The sequence below is a fragment of the Poecilia reticulata genome, linkage group LG2, assembly GCF_000633615.1.
Source record: "Poecilia reticulata strain Guanapo linkage group LG2, Guppy_female_1.0+MT, whole genome shotgun sequence".
Classification (NCBI taxonomy): Eukaryota; Metazoa; Chordata; class Actinopteri; order Cyprinodontiformes; family Poeciliidae; genus Poecilia; species Poecilia reticulata.
The window spans coordinates 23,448,887-23,458,606 of record NC_024332.1 but is presented as its reverse complement, the minus strand read 5'-3'; the positions used below and the strand labels follow the sequence as shown (position 1 = coordinate 23,458,606).

The 9,720-nt window shown below is 37.0% G+C and overlaps 1 protein-coding gene across 2 annotated transcripts in view; it reads left to right on the top strand.

Moving 5' to 3' along the window:
• Nucleotides 1-9,720, top strand: part of kcnh3 (potassium voltage-gated channel, subfamily H (eag-related), member 3) — a 182,032-nt gene that overhangs the window by 126,325 nt on the left and 45,987 nt on the right. For both annotated transcript variants that reach the window (XM_017302023.1, XM_008437609.2), the window contains exon 3: nt 820-954. In XM_017302023.1, the coding sequence (XP_017157512.1) occupies nt 820-954 (135 nt within the window). The remainder of the gene's footprint in view (nt 1-819; nt 955-9,720) is intronic.

Below are 9,720 nucleotides of genomic sequence, written 5' to 3'. Positions count from 1 at the left end.
TATCACGTTTTAACAAGATACGTATCACGTTATAACGTGATAGCGCTCGAATTTTTTTTTTCCTGCGTGATAGCAATGCGCTTCCGTAGGCTTGTAAAAAGTTACCAAAAATCTCGATTCTCGATACTTGATTTATTTATTTATTTTTAAATGACTGATTTTTGACTGATGTTCAGTTAAGTGATTTGGAAACGTCATATGCGTCCTTGTACAGGACGTTCTGCGTATTTTGAACAATAAAAGCAAAAACTGAATATTTTGTCTAAAAACCAAAAAACAACTTAGGTGGTACTTATTTTTCAGACTAAACATTGTAGTTAAATCCTGATTTAATTTCTTTTTCACGTGGAATCCGAACATCTCTAAAGCTAAATGAGCGGATCTCAAATCAGCTGATTATTGGTTAAAAGAAATTCAAAAATGTATTTCAATTTAATTTGGACGGGCGGGCGGGAAGTGGTCCAGAAAAACAACAGCTGCAAGCTAAAAGATTCTTGTGATGTTTCAAAGCTCCGTCAAATGTGAATCACGGTGAAGAAAAAACTAATTGTTGTCTCTGATTCAATGAAATTTATTTTATTCATTCTGAGATGTCATGCGACGTTTGGGACACTAATTGAAAAATTATTATGAGTGGCACATAACATTCAGCAGTGTCTCAAGGCAATCACTTTGACAGGAGATTTCACCGGTAGATTAATGAGAGACCGAGAAGATGAATTTTGGAGAGTTTGGTGAGATCAGCATGACTTTAATTAGCCCGCCAACATTGCTGTACATTCCCTACGAACATGCGCTCACTGTGAGTTCTCCTTCCAGGTACAAAGTTCTGGTGTCTGCTGGACATCGTGCCCATCAAGAACGAGAAAGGAGAGGTGGTTCTGTTCCTCGTGTCCCACAAAGACATAACCGACAAGAAGATGGAGCAGGATCCAGAGCAGGGGCCTGAAACCGGTGAGTGAAAAACATCACATTTCCCAAAATGACCTCCGACTGGATCTGAGATGCACTCTAGAGACTCAGGGTTTAACTTTGACTCGTCATCTGAGACGCAGGCCTTACAAATAATCTTTATCTCATGGAATCAGAGCGACCACATGGAAGAATGCCAGGAGTTATTTTGGAAAATTTCTCAAATAAAACATTTTTGCTCCATTTTGGAAAAAAAAAAAAGTAAATCTATTTTTCTATTTGAAAATGTTACAATTTAAAATAAAAGAAAAAAGAAAAAAATTCACATGTTTTTCCCAAAATATTTAATTTTTATTTTGGTAAATAAAATAGAAATTTTATATTTATAAAAAAATATATATGGATCTGAATACATTTTAATGTTCTGTTGGTTTTCATTTTAACAACACATGCAATTATCACACCAGCCATTTCTTATAAGGTCACAGGCAGTAGTTTTGATTTTAATGTTTGCGGCTCAAACATGGAATTGTTGTCAGAAATGTACAAAAATGATCACTGGCTACAAATGATGCTGCAATGCAAACTGCATCAGCTGGTATCCATTGATAAGTCATTAAAAATGATGGCAGCGGAGGATGTCAACACTTACACACTATATATTCACAGTTTAGTACATAGTTTAGTCATAGTGCCAGCGCTCACCGTCATCTATCAGCCAATCAGAGGAGACGTTGGCATCTCATTCAGGGGTTGGAGCGACAAGCCCCGCCTACTCGGGCGTTTTGGTGGAACTGTAGTCGGCCATTTTACAGAAGGCAAAACAAAAACAAACCATCATCCTCCTTCCACTTCCTGTCGTCTTCTTCTTCGTGGTTTTTCCCAGTTGTAACATTCGGCTGTTGGTCATGTGACTCGTGTGATGCGATAAAAGTGTGTCCATTACACCTATTTTGATATGGCTAAAAAATAAAAATAAAAAAAAATACCTCAACGCTTTGTCTGAACGCAAAGATATTTTTATGTTTTCATTAAGCTAATTTATTCTCTCACTTTCAATTTGCTCAATTTTATGGAAAGGCAGCTAGTGTTATAGATGATCTGTTACAATAAATGACAAAATAAATGCTTTGAATTTTAAGACACACCTTAGGCTTTGATTAGGCATTGAGTGGTTAGTGTTGAAGAAGCCATTCCAGAGTAAAACGTGTGCCAGCCAATCAGGGACGATCAGAGAATAACGTAGAAAAATCTCGAGATCTATAAATACGTGGATCATGTTCTTTCGTCTTCATAATAATAATAACATAATATAATCCCAATAAAACACAATACAGTTTGTGTGTTTAATGTGAGAAAATGTGCAAAGACGAACATGAGCAGTTTAGGGAGACAGTTTAGGTTCTTGTTCTGAAGTTCCTTAATTAGCAGAGTAATTCTAACCGTCGTTGTAATTAATGTGGTTTTTATGACTCACTCTTACAGGCAATCAAAGTTTTACAGTTGCAGTTGAACGCCGTTCAGCAAGTGCATCTGGAGTATTTTTCATAGCGTTTTATTGTTTGAAGTTCATAAAGTTTTTTTTATTAAGTGTTTGACGCCTGTGATGATCGTCTTTTCACAACAGAACCTACTGGGCTTTAAAAACATCACTTCCTCGCGGATGAGCTTTCCACTCTCGTATTCTTGACGTAAACATGGCTGCATATCATGAAAATATTTACAGAGACGAATAAAGCGTTCCAAACAGAGCCGCCCAGCTCGCAGAAAGGACAAACGAAGGAAACCAGGATGAAAGGCGGCTAAGAATGTAAATCAGCCTCTGGAAGCTCAGATGTGTGATAATAATTTTCTATCCGCATGGAGGGAATCTGCAGCATGAAACTCTTTGCCCTTCAGCTCTCAGGTTATTATGAAAGTAAGCAAACAACAATTAACCGTCCATTAATAATTTTAATCAGTCTTCTCCCCACTGTACGTCTCACCCTGATTGAACAGGCGACTCTGTCAATTTGGACGTTTGATGGATGCAAATGGCTTCCCTAAATGAAATGCGCATGCTGCACTGTAAACATTCAGACGAGGATTACGCACAGCTTCCTCGTTCTGAAATGTGATAATCCAGACGCTGACTGAGGAGGGGAGCCACGTTTTAAATTACCATGGAGAATTATGTGAGTTAATTAGGAGCAGAGAGGAACCCGTCCTCGGCTTGAAGGTCCTGTACATGAATTTGTTGTTGTTGCCGTGAATTCTGCAAATGAGGCGTTTTATGAGCAGCTTCTTATACAGTGAAGTTTTGCAATTTGCAAACTTTCCAGCTGTCTTGATGACTCTGTCTGCTCTGCATCCTCGTGTGGGAGAGAGGCTGTGAAGGGTTTCAGTTTTCCTTCAGGAACGACTTTATTAATCTGATTTTGAATGTTTTACCAGATAACATTCTCCACCACTATCCCCTCTTTTGATAAAAAAAAAAATGTAATATTTTGATATTAATCCCATCAACTTTAATTTAATCTCTACAGTTTAGAGGGGGGGGTTGTAGCAGTTTCCTCCACAGCAGGGCCGCTGAACGGTTTCTTGTAACAAACTTTTCCATTTCCCACTTGTCACCTATGCTAGCTGTGCTAGCTGTGGGAGCAGCTTCATGGCAGCCAATCAGAAAGATGAGCATCAAAAATAACATTTTTCTGAATTTCTCCTCTAAGGACTATTTCTATTTTCTATCTCCATTTTTTTAACTTATGTTTCACAATACTAATTGAAAACAGGTTACATTTATAAAAAAAAAAAAAAAGATTTAAAAATGTATTGGATTCCAATCTCTCTCTCTTTTTTTTTATCTTACCTCCAACTTCCTGAGGCCCCTCTAGCACCTCCTGGCTCCCTCCACTTTGAAAAACTCTGGTCTAAATGAACTGCTTAGTTAAGCTCCAGTGTTTTTGTTTACTGTTTGTTTAATCTGGAGTGCCAGTTTTTGTTTCTCCTGTAGGGTTAGTCATATTAAAGCTGTGTTTGCATGTGTTTTTTTGCTAACAATTCGATGAAAGCCATTCAGAAGTTTGCTTCCCATTTATCAGCTGCTTGTATCTGCAGGCCATGAGTTCGTCTATAACCAGATTTAGCTGCATTCGTCTATTTATGAATTCTTTTTTGCTTTGTTGTCTTTTTCTTGGCGTGAACAACATTGACTGACCTTCATCAGTTCTTGCTGCCTGCAGTTGCTTTGAATGATTTAGTGTGTTTCTCTCTTGTACCTGTGTGGAAGCAGGGTAGAGGGCCCAATTATGCAAAGCCGTGTGATTGTGTTAGAGCGTGCAGGGTCTCCACGGAAACAGTGCAAGACCCCAAGAAATGTGTTCCGTATTTCCTGAACCTCCAAGCTACACTTCAAGAGTTTTCACTTTAATAAGTGTTTTCCCAGCACATGGCTGCATGGTGTAGACAGTGTTGCCATCATGCAGAAATATGCATATTAGGTATGAATATTTCTATAAGGATATTTTTGTCACTGATATTGATCATCGTCCGTCACCAACTCCCAGTATAAAATACTTTATATTCATAAAATTAATGCCACATATTTCATTAAAAACTAGTTAGCTCTAAGGTGTAATAAAATAAAGTGATATATTTGAGCAGCATTGCACCTTTTTTTTTTTTTTAAATATGCACTTATGTTTTTTGATCTGCATATGGAGTAGCCACCACTGGATTTGGTTCAATGTGTTGCTCTGCAGATGCAGAAATAATTTCATTAAAACCCAATCTGTTTGACCCACTTCCTGAGCCTTAAGCTCAGAATCTCATTTCAGCAGGTATGGAGAGCGAAGCATGAGCAGGAAACAAAAAGGGAGAGGAGAACCAGACGTGGACAGAGGGGGGAACAAACACGGCTCTGCTTAAATAAATTCTGCTAAACATAAAAAATACAATAAAGGAGAAACTGCTCTCATGATAAATCAATGAGGAATACAATGCTTTGGAGAAATATTGGTAAATATTTATACTTTTCCACATATATTTCCGCCACAGACAGAAATATTAAGCTGATGTTCTCCAACAAAACCTTTGAGGCCAGAAACAGAAACAACTGGATTTACTGAGATTAAGACATAAGAGTAGCAATACTTCAACATATACTCAAGTAAAAGTAAAAGTATTTGATTAAAAGTCTACTCATCATAGTATAACCAAAAAATGTAAAGTTAAGTGGAAATTTTGATATTTTAAGAAGCAAATAATTATCATTTATATAAATTGCAAAAAATATATCAAAATCAGGCAAAAGAATGTTTTTCCGAATCAGTTTCTTTCAACAAAAACTTTTGAGACTTTAACAAAAACTGCTTTGTTTTTCATTCAGTGGGTAGAGAAACCAGAAATTTCACTCAAGTAAAAGTAGCAACATTTCATAATAAAATTACTGAAGTAAAAGTGGAAAAAGTGCAGCATAGTAAAAATACCCCTGAAAGTAGAAAAGTTACTCAAGGAAATGTAACTCAGTGAATGCAACTAGCTACACAACTCACTTCTGTTTATGGGTATCAGAGTAGAGGGGGCCTAATTCAATCACATGCCACACTTTACAGGTCTACAAAAATAACTTCTCTTTTTTTTCCCACTTCATGAATTTGCACTTCTTTGTGTTGTCAAGAAATATCTCAATAAAATACAGTGTGGTTGTCATGGAGATGTGATAGAAAGCTCAAGGAAAGAAACAATTATCAGTTATTAAATGAGTTCAGTTTATAGAGCTGCACTAACAAACATTTACCTTCAGCATGTTCACGCACACACACACGCACACACACACGCATGCACGCACGCACGCACGCGCACACACACACACACACACACACACACACNCACACACACACACACCCACGCACACACACACACACACACACACACACACATTGTGACATACTGTATGCTCTGACAGAACACAGTCCATGAACTCCTTGTATTTGACCACCCACCTTTGATCGCTGGGCCATTTTCAAATCTAAACCATTGGAAACGTGGGAACTAAATAAATGTCACAAAAGGAAAGTTCTTAGACTTTTTAAGAGCGAATTGGAGACTTGCACATTTCCAAACCTCAGTGTTCAGAGTCGCATGCTTCATAATGAATCATTTAAGGAGCAGCATTATGTGTTTTCCAGCCACATGGTGCCATTTTATAGCATAATAAAGTCACTGCGTTAACTTCAGTTGTTATAAAAAATGTTACCTGTATCAACTATGACTTAGGAGAAATTTTACTTCTGGATTTAACACACTGAAACTGGACCTCTGTCTCTTTAAAAACTCCTGCTCTTTCTGAAACTCCGCCTTCAGGGAGTCATCACAACACGGCTCCTCTAATTAACCTTTAACAAAGGTTTTACCAGCATTTCACTGAGATGTAGCTCCTATAATGAGCTCAGCTAATGTTCTACCAGGTGTTTGCTAATTGCTGCTGGCTAGTCTGCAGGGGCTGAGTGGGAGAGTCGTGGGAGAGGGTTGCTCTGTGAGGCAGAAGCTTGGAAACTTGGAATCTTGGAAACAGCTGCTCTGAGGCAGAGCTGCGCCTTGAAGGCGGAGCTAGGTCCAACCAGCCGAACGGTTGCCACGGGAGATTAAAGGATTTCTCAAACATGCATGACAGAATCAAAGCAACACTCCAGTTGTGTGTTTGATGAGGGAAAAACCTTACAACATTATGTAAAGCTCCAAAATGTCAATTTTACATAACTTCCCCCCTATTTAAGGAAGAAATATTAGCTTTAGCTGCCGGCTTCAGCACACATTTTTAAAATGATGTTTTTAGATTTTATTGTGTCAGTGGAAAACACTGTTTTCACTCACTTTGCAGCAGTGAGCAAGAGTGTGAAACTGCTGACATATGCCTGAAATATTTCCAAAAAGTTTGTTCTTTTCTGTTGTTGTTGTTCTTGTTGCTGTGACAAGCTGCAAAGGCTGTAAAAGAAGAAGGAGGTTCAGTCACACGGTCTGTTTGGAGAATAGATAATAAGACTGCACCAGACTGCATTATCCTCACTAAGAAAAACTAGCTAGAATAATGGCATGCCTGAAGAGTGGATGAAACACCCGGGGGATCGGGAGGCTTAGCGGAGCTACGGGCTAACAAGCCTTCTCCAGAAGGCGCTCAGGCTGATGAAGGGTTAGCATTCTGGCTGACATTTCTACCTGCTTCTATAGGACAGTGGGGAACAGACCTAATGTAATGAATACCTTAAAACCACTGAGAATAGAAAATAAGTGGATTAGCATGATTAAGTTATGATTTGGTGACAGTGACAGAATCAGTTTTACAAGTCAAATGAAAAAGGTCACGTTGGGTGTTTAGTTTTATTCCACTGTGACTCTGTTTGTCTAATTTAATTCGTTTTAGTTCATTTGTTTGTTTTTATTCATTGTAAGTTAAATATTGTTTAGTTTCAGTTTAGTTTTTATTAGTAGTACTTTTAGTCTTTTCATACTTTGGTTAATTTTTAGGTGCAGGATTCAAAAAGGTCAAACGGACGTTTTCTGACATCTGATGTAAACTGTTTGTGTCGTCAGTTCAAATAAATAGATTCACAAACTCAAAAATGGAGAATATTATACCTATAATGTTTTAGTTAATTTTATGAATGCGCTACATTAGCTATAGTTTTCTACGTTTTCATTTATTTCAGTTAATAAAAATGTTTTTTTCAATTTCAGTTTCCATCATTTCATTAGTTTTAGTTCATTGTGATAACGTCCTTTTAAACATGCAAAACATGTAAAAAAGTAATCATCTTCTTTTCTTTTAATAAAATAATTTATGTATATATTCATAGTGGTGCATGTGTCGTTTTATATCCACCGTAAAGGGGCCACATGCAATAATCAGACAAGCAGGTGGCTGAAAAGTTGGTGGAAAATCTATTTTTAGTCATTGAACCATAGCCTTACATTGTCCAGGCACTGTCTGATTACAGTTACCATGGTTACCTCTGAAACTGTACAAAATGCATTTACCTCTCACATAAAACAATGGCATAGGAGGATGAGGAAATCAAACGTGGGGTTCAGTTCCTGTCTGGAGAAGCTTTTAACCTTTAAAAAACAACAGATGCATAATATAAATGAATTAGTTGAAACCGATCTATCATAAAATGCCTTATTTAGTGGCGACAGTATTTAGTTTCTTGGACAACTTTGAACCGAGACATTTACTAAGTGTGGGATTTAAATGCAGCTTTCTGAGCCTCCATGTGTTCTGTCATATTTTTTAATAAACAACGGATGTCAGCCCCCAGCTAATTAACCCCAACCTACACAACGTCCAGCAGAGCTCTGGCTTTTAGGAGATGACTGAGACAATCAAGCTGGGCCAGCTGGTGACACACACACACACCTACACACACACACACGCACACACACACACACACACCTACACACACACACACACACACACACGCACACGCACACACACACACACACACACACACAATTAACTGTTTGTTCTTGAGCTGCCTCTGCTTTATGACACTCAGGACACACACAGGCTTCAGTAGAGAAAATGAAATGCTGGACTTTAAGATGTCAGAACACTTTATGTTACAGAAAACATTAGTATGTTCAATAACCTTTGTGAAAAGTCCTAGAAATTTTTATTTTAATCAGAAAGAACAGAAAGTGGTGTCTTCTGTTGAGTATTAATTATCCACTCAATGTATACGTAATCACAATAATTCTCTGACCTGTATGAATTCTGCTACTACTACTACTGTACTAACAGAACTAATAGAACTTCCAAACAAATTGTATTGAAGGCTTGGATAAGTCCTTCAAATTCCTTAAAACAAAAATAAGATTTAACTTTTGCTAAAATCCGCAGGTGATAAAAACTTGATTTAACGTCAGAGCCAACTTGTTTATCTAACTTTAAAGAGCTATCAAAAGTGAAACCAAGATTCCTAGCAGAGGTCTGACAAAACCGAGCTAAAGAATCAAGAATCATATCTGGATTTGTAGTCTGAAGTCTGTGACCAAATAATATTACTTGAGTTTTACTCTGATTGATTTGAAGAAAGTTTTGTTCCATCCAAAATTTGACTTCAGCTGAACAATCTATGGGTAGCTGAAAAGATTCATTTTTACCATTTTGTAGTTTAAGGGGCATATAAATCTGAACGTCATCTGCAAAGCAATGAAAAGAAATGTTAAATTTATTGAAAATCTGACCAAGAGGCAATAAATGTAAGATAAACAAAATGGGACCTAAAATTGAGCCTTGGGGAACGCCGTATTTTAAAGCTTTGGCCCAAGAACATCATTGGTCAAGATTAACTGAGAAAGTTCTGTTTTCTAAAAAAAGATTTAAACCATTCAAATACTGGGCCTCTCAAGCCAACACAATGTTTTAATCTATATAAGAGAATCTGATGATTTACAGTATTTTATTTGAGATGTTTCACTTTGACAAGCAATACAAAAGAAAATGGAAAAAATGAAAGGACCTACATTTAACCACTGCATGTAAAGTAGTTTATTTGCAGTCATGGAATACAATTAACAGATTTAACCATACAAGAGCTTAAATTTTGTGATTTCATCACTGACCATAACTAAATCATTTTTAATAGCCAGACATCATAGACAATTGCCACTTCTTAAAACTTTAAAATAATTCCTAATTTTATTAAGTTTTTTTTCATTGTTTTATAAGTTCTCATATTTTGACTAAGTTGTATATTCAAGTTGCACCGCTAAACGCTCAATACATTTCAGGTTGTTTGTGTTGAGGGGTTTTATTTTGTTTATTTAGTT